Raw genomic sequence first — 26450 nt, 5'->3', positions numbered from 1 at the left:
TGTAATAATATAATTTCATGTCATTTGAATAAAGTTAGTAGATTTCCTTGAAAACAACAAAAGCAGAGAAGTTAAAACCACAAGTATGTTAAGACAATAATTCAGTTTGTCGATGGTCATTCTACCAGAGATTAATACCTTTAATTAATCATTCTTGAAATTAATATTTTTTTAATGATTCTTTCACCTTATAGTGTACTCCATTCTTATCACATTCATATATGTAAGGAATGTCTGAAATTTGCAGCAAATATATTTAATTTTCAAAAACATGTATATAAAATAGTTACATTGGTGCCTATGAAGTGTGTGTGTGTAAACTGAAGTGCACAGTGTGTAGGCCTATGCTTAAAAGGAATTTAAGGAAATATGATAAAAGCAACAACAATTAAAGTAGGAATTTAAAATGAATTTCTATTCGGAGCGACCATAAAAGTTATGTCTCTGTACAAATGTTACATCCCATTGAATATATATTATTAGATTATGAGGAACGTTTTTCTTTTCAAACAATTTTAGTATTACTAAGACAGGCCCCAAACACTATTATTACCATAATACAGGCCCCAAACACTAGTATTACCATAAGACAGGCCCCAAATACACTATGACTGACTATCCTGTGTGATCCCTTAGTCCACCTTAAAAGCAATTGAATCCATTTGATGAAATCATTCACGTCGAATGCTAATAGGTTTTCTAGAATCCCACAACTACATGTATTAAGTTCTTTCTATTAACTCTATTGAAGATATTCAGGTCATAGCTGTAATACTCTGAAATATAACTTACAACACTGTGGCACAGGCATGCTCGATAAAATGAAAGAATAAATCTAATTTTAACTTGAGGCCTGACTTCACATCAATACCTATTAAACAGATTTTCAGATTTAAGTGAGAATTAATGCAATTTGCAATGTTGAGCTGCCAATGTTGCTGGGCACCAATGTTTGAGGTAAAATTACATACAGTGCAAGAAGAGATGTTATCTTCATGATAAAAATATATTGGATTTTACCTTCATGTAAGATACAAATTATGCCAATTAATTGATTAGATTCTAGACACATCATTAACAGCTTACGTGAATTTATGTATTTTCGATGCATAAAGTGATAGTTGTTATAGTTGATTGTGATTTTGTAAAGTTGCATCAGTTTTACACTCATATTTGTTAATGCTTTAACATACAAATTATCCAAAACAGTTAGCCAGACTACACCACCAATAACACTTCTGTACCTGTAGCTAAATGAACATTACATATAGTTCTTACCAAAGTAGGAAGGGTATTTTTTTGTGGTTTTGTTGACATACTGCAAATACAACCATCCTTCTAGTTTGAAAGTTCGTACTAGACTCTGTATGTGCCATACATTTCTTGGCCTTTCTCAGCCTCTTGGCTAAGATCATGTGTAGTATCTGTTCCCTTTCGAGGGGAATGGTGATGCACACCCGACGATGATCACACAGTCACAGTCCCGATGCAAGGGGACTGGGGCTGAGAGCGGATCAGTCGTTTGGTAGTTTGGTTTTCGTGCCCAGGTTCTTTCCTCGGCGACTTTTTCTTAAAAAGTATTTCTTGGTTCATGTTTGGAGCTTGCTGAATTTCTGCAGACTGAGCTACAGTATTAACAGTATTCCATGTAATGGCCTGCACGACCTTACAATGTTCAAGAATAGATCTTGTCTTCTAGACACAGACTGCTCAGGGTAATTATAGTAATTGAGAGGATGTCATTTTTTGAGAGTGAACTTTCTCTATATTCCTGCACTTTGTCATGAAAAATAATTTCCCTAGGGCTGGATCGAATACATATTATATGAATGGCTTTCCGTGATATCTTATATTTTATGTCATTTTTTTTTCAGAGGGCAGAAGGATTTCAACAAATGTAAATGTCTCCATGTCAGCCAGACTTAAATGCAATCAGGGTCACTTCAAAGAGGGATTTGATTCTGGCATAACTTGAAACTTAAAAGGCAGACAGACATATTGTAATATATTTATTTCATAAAATAAATGGCAAAATTACTGCTGGAATGGAATGTCTAGGTACAGTAGTGACGGATAATTTGGATCCTGATATATTTCAATGAACATTTTTAATTTCGGTCCTACCTAAATGTTCATATTTCAATGAACATTTTTATTTCAGTCCTACCGACCTATTTTCAGTTGAAAATGCAAAAAACCTCTTACTGGTCTGTGATGATACAATATCTCTTGTTCAAATATTACATTTCATTTATTATCGTAAACCTTCGAACTACTGTATGATGAATCTTGTCATGAAGTTGGTGCTTGACAGTGCTGTCAAAAACTACTCTAGTTCACAGAACATATGGTATCTAATGTGTCTGAGGCTGCTGAATGCGTTCAATCTATGACTCATTACAGTACTTAAAGAAAGATGAGACTCTATCATCATAAACTATATCTTAGAAGTAAGAAAATTAGGATATTGCAAAACTTGCTTTCAAATTGTAAATATTTTGTGCTTCCTACATCTTTTTACAAAAACACATAAAAATGAAAACACAAATTTAGCAGAACGGTGTGTTTGTCTAGTAATTTATCTGACCTGTTTAGACGTATTTTCAGCCAAAACACAAATTGTAAAGAAATCAATGATTTTTGTTTCACAATTTTGTAATTTAATATGGTCTTTCAAATTTTTCTTTTGCTTCCTGAATATCAACTAAATGAAACATATTTCAACAAGGAACAATTTACCCAACTCATTGGAAAGGAAATGACCAAACTGTCATATAATCACATACATTAAATAGGGAAAGGCACCACCCACACAATTACTTGATAAATTTTCATTCCCCTGAAAAACAACCCCATATTCTAGGTTAACTTGATTGAAAATGTAAAAATGAGGACAGGAAGTAAGATGTGGTACACAATAGGTTGTAAATTAAGGAAATTATTGACAGTGCCCTAAATTCAAAAGATTTATCTTCTAAAGCACATTAATAAAAAAAAGTAGGTTTTGTTTGAAAGTAAAAAAAAAAAATTGTCTGCAGCGATGGTTAAATGGCATATTTTGATTAAAATGAAACCTTCCTTAATTTACACTGATGCTTGTCAAAGATTAAAAAAATATGGAAAAGTAGTATTTGAAGAAAAAAAAAAAGTCATTTTTAAAAAATGGAAATATGAAAAAGAAATATGAAGACATGATTTGAGAGGTGGTAGGCACAAATTTCAGTTAATGATAAATAACTATTATATTGCAAATTTACACTGATGCTTGTCAAAGATAACAAAAATGGAAAAGTAGCATTTGCAAAAAATATGTCATTATAAAAGAATGGATTATGAAAGAGAAAAATGATTTGAGAGGTGGTGGGCACAAATTTTAGTTAATGATTAAGAACCATTATATTGCAAATTTACACTAATTTACACTGATGCTTGTCAAAGATAACAAAAATGGAAAGTACAGTAGCATTTGCCAAAAAAATTCATTTTGAAAAAATGGATTATGAAAGAGAAAAATGATTTGAGAGGTAGTGGGCACAAATTTCAGTTAGTGCTTAATAACCATTATATTGCAAATTTACTGCAGCGGGCCAAGCAAATATGCTCAAAATTTTGTTAACAGACCCTCACTGTTTTATGGCAGATTAAAAAGCTGGGAAAGTGGTATTTGAAAAGAAAAAAAGGCATTTTGAGAAAATGGATTATGAAAAAGAAAAATGAAGAAATTATTTGCAAGTTGGTAGGCACAAATTTCAGTTAGTGCTGAATAACCATTATATTGCAAATTTACTGCAGCCGGCCAAGCAAATATGCTCACAATTAGTTAAAAGACTCTCAGTCTTTTATGGCAGATCTCACCAAATCATATTATCGATCAAAACTGGATTGATCAATAGATCAATAAACGGTATATCTTCTACTGAATGATTTTCAACTTGTAAACGAGTGACCAGTCTCAGGAACAGAATTGAGATACCTGAGGTTGATTTACCCAAAGATATAAGGATATAATTAAGTTTGGATATAATTAAGTTAACGAGGTCCACAGGACTTAGAGCAATATATACATGTATGATAATTCAAAGCAGATGTTTACGGCCTGTTTATTATATGCAATGCTCAAACCAGTCAGAGAGGTGTTTTTTTGTTGACAATATTTATGGAATTTGTTCCTTGAACACCTCCACAAGATTTGAATGATAACAAGTGGCACTGAGCATGGCAAAAATATAAAACAATGCAGAAAACAACTAAATTGTTTTGCAAAAAATTGAGTGTACATGTGACTGTGAATCTGAGCAGGAAATTTAAGAAAGTTTGATCTTGATGCAGGTCACTGTTTTACTTGAAAGTATAATATTAACTCCATCAGTATGAGGGGAACATCCAGAGTTCTTAGATCTGTGATCAGCCTATAATTCAAAGTTGACTCTTCGATAGAGTTTTATTTAGGTTGAGCATTGATTGTTGTTCAATATCAGCAAGACTTTCTTCTCTCAATCAATCAATCAGAGGACATTAATATAGCGCCAAAGTCAACAGAAATTGTTCAAAGGCGCTATTAGCCTTGGTCATTGGTAACTTGTCACACCTACATACCAAAGTGGGCGCAATTCAATCAATCTCTCCCGGGCACCACAGTGCACCACAACCACGTGTCCCCTGGGGGACTTCCCATAGGGTGCAGCCACAAACCGGCGCATGCAACTATATTTACAAGTTACCTCACAAGTCCCCATTTATACAACTGGGTGAAGAGAGGCAATGGAGATAAAGTGCCTTGCCCAAGGACACAGGGCTCGAACCTGTAATCCTTAGATCACCAGTCTACTGCCTTAACCACTTGACCACAACGCTCTTCTAATGTAGAGTCAAACATTTAGGCAGTATGAAACTAACAAATAGATCTGCAAGGTATTTTTTAAATTAAAGTTAGCCATGATGCCAATTATTTGTTACCAGTTTCACATGACTTCAGAATAACTTCATGGGTTCCCATGTTAGGTATAATGATTTGCTTATCTAGCTACAATTATTACTTTGTCATCAGTTAAAGACATAAAGCTCCAAAGATCATATCATATGCCACCATAAAACAACAATGCCATATTACAGTACACAAATTCTTCATTCTTTCTTATTCAATGATTTAGAGTTCACTATTCACAGAGAGTTCTGACTGTTCCCCAATCTACATAAATCATTCAGTTTTGTTGATCCTTCACCCATTTTTCATTTCCAAGAATGGCACAGTACTTGACAAATTAATTTAGAAACATTGTGCAAAACCTTTCAACCATGCAAAACTCTTTAAATTATGAGTATGTATATTATCAACACATGTCACAATATGCTATCAAACTGGTGCGCACATTAAAACCCCAAAACATGCAAGTTCCACTTGGATTCTAGATTACAAAAGTTCTGTAAAATGTTAAGATACAAGTATCTTATCAAAGAACTAAGCATTTATTTCCATAGTGCACTGCCAGAATTAAAAGGATCACTCCATGTTTAGCAAGCACTCAAAATGTATCCTACATCTGCCAATTTAAATATTCTATGATTCAAGAAACAAGTTTGCAAAGACTTTTGACGAAATCAACCACAACAACAAAAATAACAACAATACCACATGCTACACGTGCACAAACAAACAAAAAATTGTTTACTTTACTCAGTACTTGCATTTCGGACTTTAAAGAGTTGTGCACCCTTCCCCCAGCCTCTTCTATCCAGAAATAAATGGGGTAATTCCTATTTACGACCTCTGAACTTCATGTCTTCTCCACAATAACAACAATAACAACAACAATACCACATGTTACACACACACACAAACAAACATATTCTTTACTTTACTCAGTACTTGCATTTCGGACTTTAAAGAGTTGTGCACCCTTCCCCCAGCCTCTTCTATCCAGAAATAGATGGGGTAATTCCTATTTACGACCTCTGAACTTCATGTCTTCTCCACAATAACAACAATAACAACAACAATACCACATGTTACACACACACACAAACAAACATATTCTTTACTTTACTCAGTACTTGCATTTCGGACTTTAAAGAGTTGTGCACCCTTCCCCCAGCCTCTTCTATCCAGAAATAGATGGGGTAATTCCTATTTACGACCTCTGAACTTCATGTCTTCTCCACAATAACAACAATAACAACAACAATACCACATGTTACACACACACACAAACAAACATATTCTTTACTTTACTCAGTACTTGCATTTCGGACTTTAAAGAGTTGTGCACCCTTCCCCCAGCCTCTTCTATCCAGAAATAGATGGGGTAATTCCTATTTATGAACTCTGAACTTCATGTCTTCTCCATTTCCCTTCACAACTTAAATCCAAAAACAACAATTTAACACCAAATCCTTATAGAGATTTGCTCAACTCACCGGTTGTTATTCCCCTCTTCTTCATCTTTAACTGTCTTTGGGTATTCTGCCTCCATTTCTTTCCTCATCAGTTTCATTAAACCTTTCATCAAAAGTTTGAGGTCAGCATCTGACATGGTTTTTAATCTCTGGTTGCAACCGCCCACGGCAGGTTTGTCAGCGTTTCCATGACTACTGGCTACATCTTTGGAGTAATTTGCAACTTTAGTTAAAATGACATTATTCGTCAACTGATTGAGCAAAGTCCCCTTCAACTCCTAGAAAAAGCGAGAAAAAGAAACAGGAAACTAAATTAATATTAGTTTTGGTAAATTACAGTAAATTTCATTTCATCAAGTTGCCCCATAATATTAAAGGTAATTCTGTTGGCAGACAATATAATGGGATTTCTATCAAGGAGAAAATTATTTCAAAATGATTGAAAACCTTGTCTCAGTACATTGTCCGTAACTAAAGATATAGTTGATTGAATGTAACATATTTTGACTGCCTACACCTTCAACTACTCCAGGAAGTTGGATCAGTGTAGTAGTATAGGGTGTGTAGTAGGGTATGTGGTGTCTCCATGGACGATGTTCTTCATAAACTTTTCCAAACGATATTACCGTCGTCTTGTTCCTATAATCCTTGAAACATGTCAAATATACAGAGTTTGCTTTAATACTAGATATCAATTTTCTCTGTTGATAGAATTTCATTAACTTGCAACTATATTTAAATATTATTTCCTCTATATAAAAATGATTGAAATATTAAAAAGACACTTTCAACTAAATTTTCTTGATGACATCATTCATTCTGCTGTTGTCAGATGCATTTACAAAATACCACCAAATTTAAAAAATTTCATTTTTTTGGAATACAAAATGTTACGAGGATGTGGATCTGACAGACGATGAAATTCAGCCAATCAAAACTCCTTTTAAGGAGCTAACCTTAACAAAATTGCTGTAAATACCATGAGTGCAACATTGCTTTTATATTCAGTTTAATTGCTATAACCTCATGAATATTCAGGAATCAGGCTGTTTCAGTGGTGGACAGGAACCTTGGTTATATTCTTTTAAGTTACAGGCAATGATTCATAATAAGAGACATACATACTCTACAACAAACATAACAAAAGCACACAGACAAAGAGATCCACACACCACACAGCACATTCTTGTTCATTTACAGTTGAATATCAGCCTAAACAAGCCTACAACCCTCAAAGAGTGTATTCTGACTTTGTCTGTCTGTCTGTCTGTCTGTCTTTAATATTTCATTTTCACTGATGGTCTGTGTGTAACCGGGACTTAAATACTATTGAGAGTAACTCTTCCTCAATTCAATCTTCAGTAAGTTTCATCTGAGAATTTGCTGAAAATGTCTCAGAGATTCATATGAATTCATATAAACTATACTTTACTTCAGAACTTACAGATATAGTCTAGACTGACAAACCAAGCTTCCAGACAACAGAGATGTCATGTTAGAAGTATTCTCCTTGGGGACCAGCTAAAAATGATTCAGTACACAATATTCCTGATTCCTGGAAATCAAAACTTTAGGGATTTTACCTTCACAAAGTTACATGATGTCTATCTTCAGTTAAGTCCTTAATATGCAGTTTCCCGCAGCTTTCTCTGTATACATGAATGCATATTGTGGAACCTCCTGTAAATTGTGCTTTGTCTACTGCATTTTTATGACACAATTTCAAGAATAATTGAACTGTAGAAAATGAGTTAAATTTAGGACATACCAGGCTTGAACATAAAATTTGAATATTATAAATCACAAGTTTCTGTACTGCTAACGGTCTTAACTTCTTACACAGACATTTTGGATTGATTCCCAATGACATAAGGTACTCAATATCATACTGCTGGCTGTTTTAAGCAGGTATTTATTCCATAGGACATGGAGTACTCAATTTCATACTGCTGGCTGTTTTAAGCAGGTACTGATTCCCAATGACATGGAGTACTCAATTTCACACGGCTAGCTGTTTTAAGCAAGTATTACATGACATGGAGTACTCAATTTTGTACAGCTGGCTGGCTGTTTTAAGCAGGTATTACATGACATGGAGTGCTCAACTTCATACTGCTGGCAGGTAGTGATTGTGATAGTGGGATCAACGTGTCTGAGTGCCTCTTAGTGGGTCCGCTGTTATTAGTGGGATCAATGCTTCTGTGTGCCTCTTAGTGGGATCAATGTGTCTGTGTGCCTCTTAGTGGGATCAATGTGTCTGTGTGCCACTTAGTGGGATCAATGTTTCTGTGTGGTGTGCCTCTAAGTGGGATCAATGTGTCTGTGTGCCTCTTAGTGGGATCGATATTTCTGTGTGGTGTGCCTCTTAGTATGATCATTTTGTATGTGTGCCTCTTTGTGGGACAAATGTGTATCCTCGAAATGAGATCAATGTTTTTGTGCCCCCCTATTGGGATCAATGTTTCTGTGTGCCTCTTAGTGGTATCATTGTCTGTGCCCCTCTTAGTGGGATCAATGTGTCTATGTGCCTCTTAGTGGTATCAATGTGTCTGTGTGCCTCTTAGTGGGATCGATATTTCTGTGTGATGTGCCTCTTAGTGTGATCATTTTGTATGTGTGCCTCTTAGTGGGACCAATGTGTATCCTCGTAGTGAGATCAATGTTTTTGTGCCCCCTATTGGGATCAATGTTTCTGTGTGCCTCTTAGTTGTATCGTTGTCTGTGCCCCTCTTAGTGAGATCAATGTGTCTGTGTGCCTTTTAGTAGGATCAATGTGTCTGTGTGCCTCTTAGTGGGATCATTGTGTCTTTTCTATAAGCAAATATGAAACCTGAGTACTATACCCTCATAACCATGATGGCCTTTTCAATGCTGTGTTACTGCCTCTTAGTGCCATATTTAAAAGCTAAACAATTAAAATGAAACCCTGATTGTTACTTTCAGAGTTTTCTTACTTTTAGCTCCAGCTGATGTTGTAACCTCATCCTCGCTAGTTCTTGAGCTTGCTTCTCCATTTGCTGTTGAGATTCAGCGAATCTTAGGGAAGCCTTCAAAAACAGGGATGAACAAATATAACTTAATTTGTATATCCCAAATGAATTTCATTTGTGAGAAAATTGCAAAAAGAAAGGTTACATTAGCGCTAAAACATATTTAATATGGATCTCCTGGTACTGACTGTGTTGAATGGTAATGGGCTTATGTATCCAAAGATTTCACTTCACCATCTGTTTCTGTGACTATTTTGTTATATTGAAAGTAGCTATTAGTTCAAAGATGAACATTAGTATTGGGTAAATCTCAGACTAGCAATTTCTACATTTAAAATACTGATATTTATCTTAATAAAACAAAACTGTTGGCAAACTGCTTATCCAGAAAAGAGCCTGTGTAAGAGTATGTGGGTGCTTATTGTATGAGAATGTGTAAAAGGCCCTCTTACTTTTACACATTCTCTTACACAGGCTCTTACTTTTAATATTTATCTTGTTATAAATTTCAGAGTCTGAGACACATTTATGACTTAAGGAAAATATTAATCACATATATTAGTCAAAATGTAAAATGTTTAAAGCAGCATTTTGCGTCCTTTTCTATGATTTTTCTCAACCTCACTGATTCCACTTTGCCATAACGACATACATAACTAGCTAATCTATTTATATTTTACTTCAAATGGTGGCATAAAAGTCGAAAAAATTGCAACTTTCAACTTTGTTGTTCTCCAAGATATTTTCCGTTGGGAACCCAATAAACCTCGCCCATAATATGAATATTTAAACACTACGAACGTCATTGACAGATACGTAATATAACACCACCCTTGATTTGTGTACAGTCTATATGGCAGTTGTACCAGGGAGTTGCATAACAACTCCCTGGTACAACCAACGCGAAGTCTTGAATCTATTTTTAGCAACGGCTCATAACTTAACCTGCATCTCTGATTGGTTGAATTCAAACTAGTGGGTTTGGCGGAATTGTATGCGATTAATTTTAACTGTGAAATTTGTCGAGGACACTCTTCTCATTTATCGACATAAATCGTTAATTACTCGCTAATTAACGCTCTTGGCAGGGTGAAACTTGGATGGTATCTTAGATTGCTGTTTTATGATTGATACATGTAAAAAAATCGATGCACATGTTAAAAAAGTGGAAAAAAGCGACCCAACGCAAAATGCTGCTTTAAAGGAAGAAATAATAAAAAGGTACAAACAATTGTCAGGATGCAGGAGGGAATTCTACAAACTCAGCTGTTAAAAAGGAAAATTTCAAACTAAAGAATGTACAAAACACCAGTTTATGTCACCTTTTCCAAACCAGATTCAAGTTTTAAGACCAAAGATTTTTGGTCTTTTCTCCTTTGGATCAGTTCCTTTCGTTCTTTTTCGAGCTTCTCAATTCTATTTTGAAATTTCTTCTTAATCTCTTCCCAGATTTTGGCTTTTCCTTCTTGGCTCCTTACAGTCTGTGATGTGAAAACGAGATATAACAGAGGGTGTTAAAGCATCACATTTTTGTGTTATGGCTGTTGTCAAGCTCTCTGCATGGATGCTACTACAGTCTTATCAATTTATGTTTGAAAATCGCAATAACCTAGAGTCGCAGGCTGGAATCCCATTTCAGCCGAAAGTTGTTTTATTTTTCAAATAATTTAAAAAAAAAAATTAAAAATAATTTTAAAAAGGAAACAATTTTCCAGTTAGTATTCCCTTGTTTATTTACTTCTGCTTATAATTTAAATCAATGTTAATGCCTTCAGAGAAGCAACTAGAATGTTGACCTGTAGAAAAGAAATACATTGCAAACTTATAATCTTTCACAACAGGTACCATAACTACCCACAAGAACAAAAATATGGAAGGGATTAAAGTACCCTCTAGAGACTATATACAAATGATAAGACTATCATTACTGTGTGGTGCATCCCATGCTGTGATGTTTAACACAGGTATCATAACTACCCACCAGAACAAAGAAATGGAAGGGATTAAAGTACCCTCTAGAGAATATTTACAAATGATAAGACTATCATTACTATGTGTGGTGCATCCCATGCTGTGATGGTTAACACAGGTATCATAACTACCCACCAGAACAAAGAAATGGAAGGGATTAAAGTACCCTAGACTATATACAAATGATAAGACTATCATTACTGTGTGGTGCATCCCATGCTGTGATGTTTAACACAGGTATCATAACTACCCACCAGAACAAAGAAATGGAAGGGATTAAAGTACCCTCTAGAGAATATTTACAAATGATAAGACTATCATTACTATGTGTGGTGCATCCCATGCTGTGATGGTTAACACAGGTATCATAACTACCCACCAGAGCAAAGAAATGGAAGGGATTAAAGTACCCTCTACAGACTATATACAAATGATAAGACTATCATTACTATGTGTGGTGTATCCCATGCTGTGATGGTTAACACAGGTACCATAACTACCCACCAGAGCAAAGATATGGGTTTAAAGTACCCTAGACTATATGTACAAATGATAAGACTATCATAACTATGCGTGGTGCATCCCATGCTGTGATGGTTAACACAGGTATCATAACTACCCACCAGAACAAAGAAATGGAAGGGTTTAAAGTACCCTAGACTATATACAATGATAAGACTATTTTAACTATGCGTGGTGCATCCCATGCTGTGATGGTTAACACAGGTATCATAACTACCCACCAGAACAAAGAAATGGAAGGGTTTAAAGTACCCTCTACAGACTATGTACAAATGATAAGACTATCATAACTATGCGTGGTGCATCCCATGCTGTGATGGTTAACACAGGTACCATAACTACCCACCAGAACAAAGAAATGGAAGGGATTAAAGTACCCTCTAGAGAATATTTACAAATGATAAGACTATCATTACTATGTGTGGTGCATCCCATGCTGTGATGGTTAACACAGGTATCATAACTACCCACCGTAACAAAGAAATGGACGGGGATTTAAGTACCCTCTAGAGACTATATACAAATGATAAGACTATCTTTACTATGTGTGGTGCATCCCATGCTGTGATGGTTAACACAGGTATCATAACTACCCACCAGAACAAAGAAATGGATGGGGATTTAAGTACCCTCTAGAGACTATTTACAAATGATAAGACTATCATTACTATGTGTGGTGCATCCCATGCTGTGATGGTTAACACAGGTATCATAACTACCCACCAGAACAAAGAAATGGAAGGGTTTAAAGTACCCTAGACTATATGTACAAATGATAAGACTATCATAACTATGTGTGGTGCATCCCATGCTGTGATGGTTAACACAGGTATCATAACTACCCACCAGAGCAAAGAAATGGAAGGGATTAAAGTACCCTCTTGAGACTATATACAAATGATAAGACTATCATAACTATGCGTGGTGCATCCCATGCTGTGATGGTTAACACAGGTATCATAACTACCCACCAGAGCAAAGAAATGGAAGGGATTAAAGTACCCTCTTGAGACTATATACAAATGATAAGACTGGTGCATCCCATGCTGTGAAGTTTAATCTAAACACAGGTACCACTACACCCCATCAGAACAAAGAATGGTGGTTAAGAGTTCTAGCCGCAGAGTAAAACTGGTTTTGTTTCAGGGTATGGTAGCTTTGAAACTTTCAGAATTGTGCTCATTGAGCATCACCTAACATTTTGATCTGTCACTCTAAGGAATGACCAGTAGTCTGATTTAACAGATTTGTGCATGTTAACATTTTGTGCTTAACTGAATATAACGTAATGCATTAGCTGTGCTTCCTACCTCTTGGGTAATCTGTAAACGTTCCTCTAGCCAATTAATTTCACCCTGCAATGACTCCACCAAGCCTCTTTGTAATGCAGCATTTTTCTTAATATCGGCTGTCTCCTTGATTCCTGTGCAGAATAATGAAAATAATGATAGAAACTAGAAAAGCTGCAGGAGAGATCTTCAAGAAAACTGGGAAACAAGAGTAGGGTAGGGTTCTATATCTGTTTTGGTGTTAATACAGATTATAATGTGGTTACGTAGTACAATAATATCAACATTAAAGCTAGCATTACAGCACCAGCACAGCTCCAACACTGTATTTTTAATACAGGTTATAGCAGGGTTATATAAATTTCCTGTGTATTTGTAATACAGGTTATAGCAGGGTTATATAAATTTCCTGTGTATTTGTAATACAGATTATAGCAGGGTTATATATTTCCTGTGTATTTGTAATACAGAGTATAGCAGAATTATATATTTCTTGTGTATTTTTAATATAAATTATAGCAGGGTTATATATTTCCTGTGTATTTTTAATACAGATTATAGCAGGGTTTCCTGTGTATTTGTAATACAGATTATAGCAGGGTTATATCTTTCCTGTGTATTTGTAATACAGATTATAGCAGGGTTCTATATATTTCCTGTGTATTTGTAATACAGATTATAGCAGGGTTATATATATTTCCTGTGTATTTGTAATACAGGTTATAGTAGAGTTATATATTTTAATAATGCAGATGATGATGAGAGCAGGGACAATGAGTAAGATGGTGATGTCCTAGTTTTAACATCACCAGCACATTACCAACACTACATCTATATTATATATTTCCTGTGTATTTGTAATACAGATTAAAGCAGGGTTCTTTATTTTAATAAAAACAATGAGTAAGATGGTGATATCCTAGTTTAATATCACCAGCACATTTCCCAAGGGTAAAAAATTTAGATACTGCATCTTCTCTCACTCCAGTTTCTTGTAATGCATTCCAAATCTAACATCTTAGAACACAGTCATGTCACGTTTATTCCTATCCACTTATGCCATAAAATCATTCACTTTGTGCAGCCTCATTTCTTACAGACACTATCAAAAGAAATGGGCTTCAGAGCAAGTAAAATAAATGAAAAATGTATTCACAATTAGCTGATTTTGATGTGGTTTCTAAGTGTCTTCTAAACATTTCCTTGATGAGGATGGGGAAGATGGGTAGGTGGAGGGGAATGGACAGGGGGAGGGGAGGTGGGCTAGAGGGGGACAAATTAAATTAGTCTCTGAGATTTACACAGGCCACTACAAAGAGCAAATGCAAACAGAGTGTATGCCACACTATCGAATCCACAGAAAAAAATCCAGTTTGGATGATAGTCTGAATTTTGAATTTTTTTTTTCTCCAAATTTATGAGATTGGATATCACTATACAGATTTCATGACTCCAGTCAGGTTCAGACTTGAGATGTTTACCTTCAGGAAACTACGATTTGGTTGTCGTCAAGGGAAATTGAAGACCGTGAACAAAAAGGTATGGGTACCTCAAACCAACCTTCGAACGAGTATTGCTTTACATCAGAGGTCATAAAGACGTTCCATCATATGACTGACAACTTAGATGGACGATGATTTTACAAATCAAGGTGATAAAATGTAAATTTGTCAGACTCGAGCAACAGTTTCTACTAAGATGACTGATCATAATAATTACAACATCTAATATGACCACACAGAGATCATTGTTACAGAGTTACATACCTTCTTCTTCTTCTCCCTCCTGCATGGCATTGTTTGCTTGTATTGTCCCTCTCACAAGCCTAAGTTCACTCTGTAGAATTTTAATTTCACATCTCAAGACACGTCTCTCCTTCTCAAATTTCATTTTGTGCTCCGTCGATTTGTCAGCGAGATAGGTCCGTTCTTTCTCCAGTTCCCAGACCTGGTTTTTGTCGAGAATGATATGAAAAAGTTGTATTTTAAAAGTATCTTTCAGATCTCTTGATTTGTTTTGAGAAAATAATCTGCTTACTTAACATTAAACTGAATTATTTTTTATTGTTTTTGTAAACGATTTCATTTCAATGCAAGTGAGAACAGGATGTGCTTTTTCCAAAAGTGTCTCTCGAAACTACAGTAGGAATAGCAAAGTTTAGAAAATTACCCTCTGATTGATTATTTAACATAAATTAATATACAAATCATTCAGCTTATATCAATAGTAGGTATTCAATGTTGTTTCTTTCTCTCCAGACTGCAATATCTAGTCTATGTGTTGCCTTGGTGACAATCTACCTGTACTATTTCAATCAGATGAATGATAATGTACTCCACCTACTAATGCATGAACAATCATGAAATTATGCATAAAATTGGCAAGAATCAACTACCCAAAACAAGAAAAATTGTTCATAGACAAGGGCAAATTAATAACTAGATAGCTCTTATAGTCTTATGTCATTGCATGTATAAAAGAAACATTTTAGAGACATACAATAAAAAATTTTAATGTTAAAAATTGACCCCTTTAAGCACAACAGCAAAACAAACTGCTATTGACACTCTAACAATCACATACATGATATAGCATTAACTATGTACTTTTAATATGCATACCTTATTTCTTGCTTCCTTAACAACTTCCTCCAACTTTTTCTTCTCGACTAGCAGTTTCTTCATCTCTGTAGTCTTCCTTTTAGATGACTCTTCTGTTTTTATTGAGACGGTTTCTGTTTCTTTCAAATTTTGTTCAAGCTGCTTCGATCTTTCCTCCAAGCCCTCTAATTTTTCATTCATGACTCTGTTTAAATTAGTTTTCTTCTCAAGTTCTACATCCGCTTCCTTAATCTTGTCCAGCAACTGATGTCGTTCACTCTCAAATGTTGTTTGTTGCCCTTCCAATTGATCTATTACAGACAATAATTTCTGGTTCTCCATCAATAATTCACGATACCTCGGCTCAATCTCCATCAAGGTATTTTCGATTTTACTTTTTTCTTTCAATTCCAACTGAGCATCTTTTTGTGATTTTTCATATAAATTTTCCAGAATGTCTCTTTCATGTTGTAATTTCAACAAGTCACCCTCTTTGTTTTCTAGCAATACAGAAAGATCAGACTTGGTTTGGCGAAATGTTTCAACTTTTGACTCTAGTTCTTTGACTCTATTTAGCTGACATCGAGAGAAATCTTTGGCCTTTTTCAATTCACGTTTTTTCTTCTGAGCGTTTTCTTCTATCCTTGTAAGCTCTTCAGTCAGTATTCTCACTTTCTCTTTACATTCCGTTTTGCTATCTTCAATTTCACTCACTGTTTTATGCTGCAATGCATTAATCTAATAAGAAACAAACATGATACTGACAGAAATGATCAATTACTGTATATTAATTTTAGATGAAGTTTTATCTTCAATTTCACTCACTGTTTTCTGTTGTAATGCATTAATCTAATTATAGAAACAAACATGAAACTGACAGAAATTATCAATTACTGTATATTAATTTTAGATGAAGTTTTATCTGCAAAGCAAGAAATGATAATATTCTCTTAGACAGAAAGTCAATCATTATTTACTTGTAAAGAAATCTACTTATCCACTTTATAAATAAATAATAAATACCATATATTAAAGTGCTGTTATCATGAAATAAAGCATGCTCAAGAGCACTGTACAAAAGAACCAATACCTGGAATATCAAATTACCAAACTTAAGAAAACCTAAAAGTAATAACAACAGCAATAAAAGTAAAAAATGATATAAGACAGGGTTATAAACCACAATGAAGAACATAAAAATATAAATAAACATAAAAATGGGCACAGTAATGTGAATAAAACAACGAATAAGATTAATGCACATACTCAAGCCTAAAAAGATAAGTTTTCACTTTCCAGTGGACAAACTAGTCGAAATCTTGTTATGTCAGGAATCAATATGTTTCTGTTAGTTTATATTCCTGTGGTTTATTTCTGAGAACACTTCTTCATTAACTCCTTGTGTTTGATTCCATATCTACTTTTTAACTTTTTAACTTGCATCCCTACGTCCAATCATTACAATCTCAGTATAGAAAATACTATTTAACATTATTCCTGAGCACACTTTTTGTAACCCTTTTCACCCAACAAATTTCTTCCATTACATTTTATACCTCAGGTCACTAGCTCAAAGCAAGTTTAATAGTCAGTATTTTCTAACAGTACTCTCTTCTTGAGGTTTCCATGCTATAACCAGAATAATGACTAGCCATTGGCAAAGATTTATGATATATATATATATATATATATATATATATATATATTAGACACTTATATAGCGCTGCTACATCGAGATCGCAGCACTTTGACAACTTAGCCTTGGTCATTGGTAACTTGTCACACCTACACACCAAAGTGTGCGCAATTCAATCAATCTCTCCTGGGGCACCACAGTGCACCACAACCACGTGTCCCCTGGGGGACTTCCCATAGGGTGCAGCCACAAACCGGCGCACGCAACTATATATACAAATTACCTTGCAAGTCCCCATTTATACACCTGGGTGAAGAGAGGCAATGGAGATAAATTGCCTTGCCCAAGGAAACAACTCAATGATCTGGCCAGGGCTCGAACCTGTAATCCTTAGATCACCAGTCCACTGCCTTAACCACCTGACCACAACGCCCACCTATGATCAATGTTATCAACACATAACCGAGTCAAGTTTACCTCTTGTGTCAGTTTCATGTTGTAACAATCTTCCTGTTGTTTTAGCTTTTCCTTCAATTGAGAAACATCTTCCAATTCTTCTTGTAGTTTCTTCTGACAGCTAGCTAACTCTTCTTTTTGATCATCTTGTAATTTGTTAAGTCTAGCTTTTTCTGTATTAGCCTCACTCAAGTCCTTGGAAACATCCTCAAACGTTTCCTGTTGAAAGAAGAGGAGGCCATCAAATCTTTTGTACTCGAGGATTGCAAAATATTCTCTTTCAATAATTAGAACTCTAGAGAGAATAGTTTTTTTCTTTAAAAGGATTGATTTCTTGTAGGACTTGGTAATCGGTATATTTGGTTTCCCGGAAAACCTATTAATTCCCCACAGAGCAATCTTAGAATTATCAGACGGGAAGAAAGCAACTCTCCTTAAAGCTTTGGAGTGTCATAATTTTGATTCAGATGAGAACACCTCTCAAAAGATCTCACAGAGAAGCCTGTGACTTAGTAGAACAAGATACACAGAGAAGCATAGTTTTTACTTTACTTTCCCTTCCATAGGCCATCGGGGAACATAAGTGTTTTCAAAGACAAGTGTCTGCTTCGCACACGAAGGAAGATACAGAAACAAAACATGACCAAAGACAGAAACATGTTTACCATATCAATAACGCTTCACTAAATTAAACATAATGTGGGATATTGATGTTTGGATAAGTCCAGAATTGTGCATGAAAGTTATATCTTAAAATTTGTTGAAACTTGAAGCTTGATGTTATACATGTGCAAACCATTTGCATAAAGAAAAAAAGGTGGAAAAATGCACAAATTGCTTTCTTTGGCAGTGTCACACACATATTCAAGGTTTTGACATTCCGCTGTTCTTGAATTTTCAAGTCATTTAAATTTCATTAAAACGCACGTCCTTGAGGTAACAAAAGAGGTGAGACATTTAGTTTCTGTAATTATTGGCAACTATACGTTAACGAGATGCTACTAATTAATGAACGAGACAGAACTCTCTGAGTTCATTAATAATTTAATATAAGTTAATAAGATGTCTCCGGAGTAATTTATCGAAATATCGCAACGTGCCGTACAAACATGGCAAATTGCTATACTTTTGCAGACATGTACAGAAATTTATATGTACACAAGGATGTCACCATAGTATTTATAAGGGACTAAATATCTGAAAATTCAGAATGGCTGCACGATATTTTGACAACTTAATTATTCCTTTTGTCATCTGAGACAATTAACAAATGGATCACTCCACAGCAGGGCAGCACACCAGCCTTCTACTGTAACAACGACATCCAGACAAACCAAATACTCTTTATATACGTTGCCTTTGGAAATTCATTGGGCATATATTGCGACAAAACCCTAACAACGACAGCAACATCAGCATGACTTGGGCACCAGAGGGCAGGAGAAAGAGAGGGCGACCAAAAACAAAAACAACATGGCGCAAGACAGTAGTTCAAGAGAGAGAGAGGGCTGGTTGGCGATCCTGGAATGAGGCCAGAAACGCAGCTGCCGACCGAGATAAATGGAGACGCTCTGTTGAGGCCTTATTTGCCTCTAGGCAAGAAGAAGACAGATGAGATGATGATATACGTTGCCTTAATTATAACACTAAACAATGTCATTTAAGAGGGCTCCTCTGGAAAGCAGTGCTTCTGCACTGAGCAGGACTACCCTCATTAAAGATGACGATGATAAAAAAAAATTATAATAATAAACATTTACTGATTTTCACTATGAATCAATCAATATTCATTATTCATTCTTGTAATGCTAGGAAATTAAAATAGTCACTCTCCACCAATCACATTACTGCCAATTTGGGAAAAATTGCCTGTACTTACCTGTATGATATTCAGTTCTTCTTGTAAGGATTTATGTTTTTCCTTTAAGTTAGAGATTTCAATATTCCTAGCTTCCAATTCATCATGGCTCTTATCGATCAGGTCTCTATACTTCTTATCCTGTGGAGAAAAAGCAAATCAAATAACATGGAATGAAACGGGAGAATGCCTTCGTTATTTTTAGAAAGTTATAGATGTACCACTTTTACTCCTGACGAGAAAATGCTTTGGTGATAGCAAATGAGCTTCATAACAGCTAAACCTTAAGACAAAAGCCAGTATGACAACCAGTAAATACTTTTTGCCACCTCAATAGGCTATACAACAACCTCATACAAGATTACAATTGAATAAATACCAGCCAACTCATATTATTATTATACAAGAATACAATTGAATAAAAACCAGCCAACTCATATTATTATTATACAAGAATACAATTGAATAAAAACCAGGCCAACTCATATTATTATTATACAAGATTACAATTGAATAAAAACCAACCAACTCATATTATTAATATACAAGAATACAATTGAATAAAAACCAAAAAGAGTCTCCAGCCTACAGATTTATTCCATAAAAAATAAGTTAATTTATGAGTAATGCATATGATGCCATACTCAACATTACAACATCTGGACATGGTCTCCATGAGGGGTAACACAAATTCAAAGAAAAAGTGAAAAGAGTTCAACATTAGCTTCATTTTTCAAATAAATCTTCACTAGTCAATTCAAGCGAATGTACTACATTATAATGGGATTTTAGCACTGCATATGATCATAAAATGCTCAATCAATTAACCCCAAAAACTTTGATTGGTTGAAGCCTGAATGGATTGGAATACAATTAGTAGCTACAGTATGGCAATAAACAAGAAGCAGGTGGCTTTAAAAAGAAAACCTCTTTTTGTCTGTCACACACTACTTTTATTTCTCTTCCCCAGCTATTAATTATTCAAACAACACTTACTCCATAAAACTGTCTGACATTTGACAAAAATGAATAACTTACCTCTGTCTCTCTATCTGATGTTAGTTTCTCTATTTTTTCTCTCTGCTCTTGTATTTTAGCCAACAATTCCGAATTCTGTTTCACTTTAGCTTTAATTTCCAGCTGTGAGTGCTCCCTGTAAATAAATAAAGTACAAGGGTGCATTTAAAGACATTTCTATTCCATAATAACAAAATGTCACATCATCAAATCCATCATCTTTTCTTACCAAATAAAGCACTCAATCAATCATGTTCACAATTTTTAATCACATAAACTGCAGGCTAAGTGCATGAAGCAAATGTTTACACCCATCTAGCACTTTCGCATCACCAGACATGAAATTAAGATTTCCCTCAAGGATACATTTTACAGACTACCAATAAAAAGTAGTTAAATCATTGGTGAAATCAGCAAAAAAGTTTGCAGAGACTACCATGACATGAAGCTTTATTAAATCAAATGTCATCGATAATTGTAGATAATTCAGTTTAAATATCCAACAGTTATTTCTACGATGGTTCTTTCTTTTCAACCGTCAAAATCGATTCTCTTTATTTTCTTTCTTCAAGTAACAGCTGATGTTGATGTAATGAACGTATGCTGCAGCTGTCAGACATGAGAAACATTTATCAAAGAAAAACAATATTTAGAATTATGTAAGGTTCTAAAACGACAAGTTCTACCTCCAGACATGGTTTCAAGATTAGGAAATCAGATGCTAAGAAAAACTTGCTCTTCATATAAATCTCAAGTTAATTAAGATTTGACATGAATGTTGCTTGAGACATGTGTGAGTTTTATTTTTATTTATTGCTAGTCTACAGCACACTAAACACAAATGAAACCCTTACTCTACCATCCTGAGTTGAGATTGTAGACCAAGTGTTTGCTGTCGAGAATTCACAGCCCTTTCGTTTGCAGCTTTTAGCTCTGTATCTCGGTCTTCTTGCAGCTGTGCAATCCTTTTTAAATCAAAGAAACCATAAACAACAAGATATGAATGTAAAGCAAATAACTCGATGTAATTCCTAAAAACTTGATTTTATCTTCTTTTTTTTCGAATAAAGAAATGAATATCAGTATTATCTTGATATAGATATAAAATAGAATGCAAATGATTTTATTATATCACTTCTTTAAATTCTATGTTTCAGATTTTTTTTTTATGTGTGGGGTGGGGGGGGGGACTTGACAGAGTTTAATCAAATGATTCTGTTACTATTGGTTCACCTTTATTTTCTTGTTCCTACAAATCTTTGAAAGTGTTCGGTAGGTATTAAATATGACATTCAGACATGTTGCCATGACTACTATCCGTGGGCAGCTTTCTTATGCTGAAAATTTTCTGGAGCCTATCATACTTATTGAACAATCTTCATGGTATGGCACTTATAAACTACCATAGCAAATTGGATGTCATGGTTACCTTTGTTTATGTTCTGATCTAAGACTGATAATACTCTCATCTATCTCTTCCTGCAATTTCCTGCATCTTTCTTCTGCATCCTCTCTTTCCTCTATCAGCTCCAGAGTTTGTTTTTCTCTCCCTTCGACATAGCCACGAACTCTTTCAGATATAGCGTGAGGTGTTACTGAGATATTCTCTGCTTCCCCATCATCCTTAGTTTTATCTGTCTCGCTGGTCCCGAGTTCCACTGTTTCATAAACCTGTAACAGAGCCTCCTTCTGTGATGAGGAGCGCCTTCTTTCCTTAACCAGCTCCTGTTTGGTAGATTCCAGTGTCTAGTGTGAACATATTAAAAACAAATCAAAAATATAATAGTTCAACCACTTTTAGGCTTTCAATCAGCAATCAGTGGTCACTATGAAATGAAAGGATTTATTTTTATTTTTTACTCATATTAGTCATCACTAGTACCACGAACATCAAAATCTCTCCAAATAGGAAGAATTCTGGTATAAATTAGCAAATTGTGATTCTATCATCATACTTCCAACATTAAGGCTTCTGGCTATTATATGTCAAAATAAGTCAAATATCATGCTTCTAGCTAACCAAGTGTATATCAAGTGTAAGTGTACATCAAGTGTAAGTGTAAATCAAGTGTATATCAAGTGTAAGTGTATATCAAGTTTAAGCGTATATCAAGTGTAAGTGTATATGAAGTGTAAGTGTATATGGAGTGTAAGTGTATATGAAGTGTAAGTGTATATCAAGTGTAAGTGTATATCAAGTGTAAGTGTATATTAAGTGTAAGTGTATATCAAGTGTAAGTGTACATCAAGTGTAAGTGTATATCAAGTGTAAGTGTACATCAAGTGTAAGTGTAAATCAAGTGAATATCAAGTGTAAGTGTATATCAAGTTTAAGTGTACTGTATATCAAGTGTAAGTGTATATCAAGTGTAAGTGTATATCAAGTGTAAGTCTTTTGGCTATTGTGTACCTGTCATGAAGCAAGAAGATTAATGCCAGGCTTTCTAGTCTGTAAATAAAGACAATAAAGGCTAGAAGGATTTGCACCAACCTCAACACATGCTACTTCAAACTAAACATGTACCGTATATCTCAGTTAATATTTTATAGCCATTAAGGCTTTATCTTACCTTTTCTAACATTTCCATTGCTTTCTCTGCATTCTGAAGAGTTTTGCTCAGCTTACTTATAATCTCCTCTTTGGCTTTATTTTCTTCTTCTCTGGAAAAGGATTGAAACATACATACAAGACTATGTAGAGCAGACAGATTTACTCACTGATAAAAAATAAAAATAACCATAATATTCTTTCCATCATATTTAACTAGATTTAACTCAAGATATAGCACATTGTAGCTGGAACTGCCTTAATAACTTGATTAAAAAAAAAATGATTATTTTTTTCTTTATCTATTTCAACTGCAACATACCCCACATTTAGAATACACTAAACACCTGTGCCGATATTATCAAATTATCACACTCCTGCATGTGCCTGGTGAAATGCACAACATCAAACCCATCAAATGCTGAAAGACAATTTTATTGATGATACAGGCCTTTATTCATATACTTAAAGTTAACATTTATAGAAACAGTTCAGACACTTGCACAGAAGACCTGTCAGTATTAATTAAACAACTTTAAATAACTGATGTAGGCAGCATAAAACATATTTCCAGCCATACAACAGACATACATGTACATTATTTCATATATTTGTGTATAAATGATTGCAAAGATGAGAAGACATTTCTTGATTTTTAGAGTAGTCTTACCGAGCATTAATCTCTCGTTGTTTTCTCTTTGATACTTCATCGATTCGTTGAAGGAGAACTTGAATTGTACCCTGGTGCTTGTCTTCTTTCTTCATGTGGTTCTCTTTAAGCTGTACAAAACATTTTAAACTTTTTCTAACGATTATCATGTTTAAGAAGTACAGAGTTTATGCAGCATGCTGATTGCATTGTTGTTTGTAAGGTACAATCAAGTAATATTTTGGAAACATTTACTAAAAATATTTCAAAAATACTTGGTAATGCTACAGAATTACCCCAAAACTGTTTTTTTTTTTTTTTTTTTTTTTTTGGGGGGGGGGGAATAATGATACTTATATATGCTCTTCAATTCATCAAGCCTACAAACTTTGGTATTTTACATTTGATCACTGCCTCAACACCCCCTACCCCCCCCCTCTCTCTCCCTCTCTCTCTGACCTACCTCAGTGTCAACATCGACATTCTCTTATTCCAAATATATCAAAAGGCATAGCACTACAATTCCCTTTGCTGGACTTTTACAGGTCTTTACATTGTTAAATGGAGACAGATAAGAATGGATTAAATTAAATCTGATGAATGCAAGCATAAAGTCTTGAATGACTAGGCACCGATTTAATATTTACAATATAGGCCCTGGTCTAATCAATACACCAGTCACGGATTTGATACATACACAATAATGCCTTACCTGGCCTATCTCTGTCTTCAAAGCTTTGACTTGTAACTCAGACAGGGTGAGTCTTTCTTCTAATTTATTTCTACAAGATGGAAGAAAAGAATGTCATGAAAAATGGAATTATTATGTTTCAAAGAACCAAAGAACGCAACTCTGATGACCCATTGAGACATTCTGGAAGCATTTGGAGGTTGCCATGTTTTCATTTACAGTAATTTGACCTATTGTACCTGCTGTCTCCGACCCACTCCACACCCCTTCTCTCACTGGAACTTCTTTCCATGATTAATTCAAGGTAAACAAAATTGATGGTTAATACTGCAATTATTGTGTTTATTTACTTTTTTGATAACAATGCCCCCCCCCCCCAAAAAAAAAAACACACCCAAAAAACAAGAAACAAAAACACACCAAAAAAACAAACACATCATAGAGCACACGCTTACAATATAGTACTGAACCTGAGATATATGACAATGTAGTTACAATGAGGGCTCAGTGTACTAACTTTTACCAACAATATGAAGTACAGATAGTACTATAATACGATAAAATCATACATCTTTGAGTATGCTTATTAGCACAGTATTTAAATTATGTACAAATATCCATACTTTATTAACGCTAAAATAATGAAATAGTAAAATTAATAACCATTTATACTGCACTGCTAACTGCAGAAATCCAACTTAATGAAAGGTTGTTCTGTAAACATACTAGCCAAATTAATGTAGGCTTTGTGAGGTATGAATACCTTTTCAATTATTAGGCTGGCTAAAGTCACAACATCAATACACTCATAATTGACCTTTTAGCCATCCTGTCAATCATGGTATTATCGTTTCCATGGAAACATACTCATTTTACTCACTCATTAGCCAGACTATCAAGTAACACCCTTCCAGCAGCTGCTTCTTCCTCCAACTGGTCGGAAGAAGACGGAATAAAGTCCTGTGTGGGATTTGAAATACCTGGCAAACTCCTAAACGACATCAAACTGCGATCATGTTCCTTCCATTCATCTAGGTTCGGAAAACTCCCAGATTGCCTAATGGAAACTGATCTTGCCTCATCAAATGGAAAATACCTGTTTGTAGGTTTGTTTATCATTACATCCCTATGTGTGGATGTTTTCTCCCTAAAGTTGTCCCCACTGCTTATCATCACTGTGTTGTCATGGTAATTTGTAGCTGCTAAACTTCCAGAAGAGATGTTGGATTTACTTTCCATTGAACTATTGCTGTTGCTTTGGTTCTGTGTCTCTTGTTCTCTACTTTTTATCCTCTCAACTGCAGACTTCAATCTGTTTTCTGGGATTCCAGGAATGACAATATCTTGATGAGGTTCTGTGATGGATCTTCTATCCATGTTTCCCTTTGGAAGCTGAAAGTGAAAATGAAAGTCTTGCATCATGTAATAAAACTGTGTTGGTAAGGGTAAAATGCCTTAAAATGTAGGCTTGCACTGTTATGGGTTATGAGGGAATATATTATTGGGAATGTGCCATTAATTCTTGAACTATACAGACACATATTTAACCTTAGAATTTCAAAAATGAATATAACATTGTCTTTGGTTAATTCCCAAACTGTTGCCAGCTAAGTCTCCATAATAGAGCAGGTCATTAGTGACTGGTCAAGCTTCACTTAAAACACAGAAAAAAATTCAAAATTGTCTAATATGCACTTTACTTGGTTGATCCCAAATTCTGAGTTCCAATCTCTAAGGCATTTGCTTTATAGGGTTCTGTGAAGCTAATCCCCAAATAGACACTTGGAAAGTTTTCACAAAGAACCCTTGGAATCAGGTCCCCTAGACCTT

General features: G+C 34.8%; 1 protein-coding gene across 7 annotated transcripts in view; it reads right to left on the bottom strand.

Annotated features, from left to right (window-relative positions):
* LOC139960283 (uncharacterized) overlaps positions 1-26450 on the bottom strand; it is a 45428-nt gene that overhangs the window by 16864 nt on the left and 2114 nt on the right. For 5 of the 7 annotated variants that reach the window (XM_071958807.1, XM_071958658.1, XM_071958583.1 and 2 more), the window contains exons 4-18: positions 25501-26012; positions 24642-24711; positions 23951-24060; positions 23303-23393; positions 22162-22478; positions 21587-21697; positions 20754-20868; positions 19737-19856; positions 17879-18076; positions 15787-16503; positions 14932-15112; positions 13187-13299; positions 10706-10864; positions 9348-9440; positions 6415-6671 (exon numbers count right to left, since the gene is read on the bottom strand). In XM_071958807.1, the coding sequence (XP_071814908.1) occupies positions 6415-6671; positions 9348-9440; positions 10706-10864; positions 13187-13299; positions 14932-15112; positions 15787-16503; positions 17879-18076; positions 19737-19856; positions 20754-20868; positions 21587-21697; positions 22162-22478; positions 23303-23393; positions 23951-24060; positions 24642-24711; positions 25501-26012 (3164 nt within the window). Of the gene's footprint in view, positions 1-19; positions 3974-6414; positions 6672-9347; positions 9441-10705; positions 10865-13186; positions 13302-14931; positions 15113-15786; positions 16504-17878; positions 18077-19736; positions 19857-20753; positions 20869-21586; positions 21698-22161; positions 22479-23302; positions 23394-23950; positions 24061-24641; positions 24712-25500; positions 26013-26450 lie in introns of those variants that run through there. The other 2 variants (XM_071959043.1, XM_071958965.1) reach the window with 2 other exon arrangements.

The sequence above is a fragment of the Apostichopus japonicus genome, chromosome 1 (assembly GCF_037975245.1).
Source record: "Apostichopus japonicus isolate 1M-3 chromosome 1, ASM3797524v1, whole genome shotgun sequence".
NCBI classification, from domain to species: domain Eukaryota; kingdom Metazoa; phylum Echinodermata; class Holothuroidea; order Aspidochirotida; family Stichopodidae; genus Apostichopus; species Apostichopus japonicus.
Note: the sequence above shows the minus strand (reverse complement) of the source record. Positions and strands in the feature narration are given on the sequence as shown.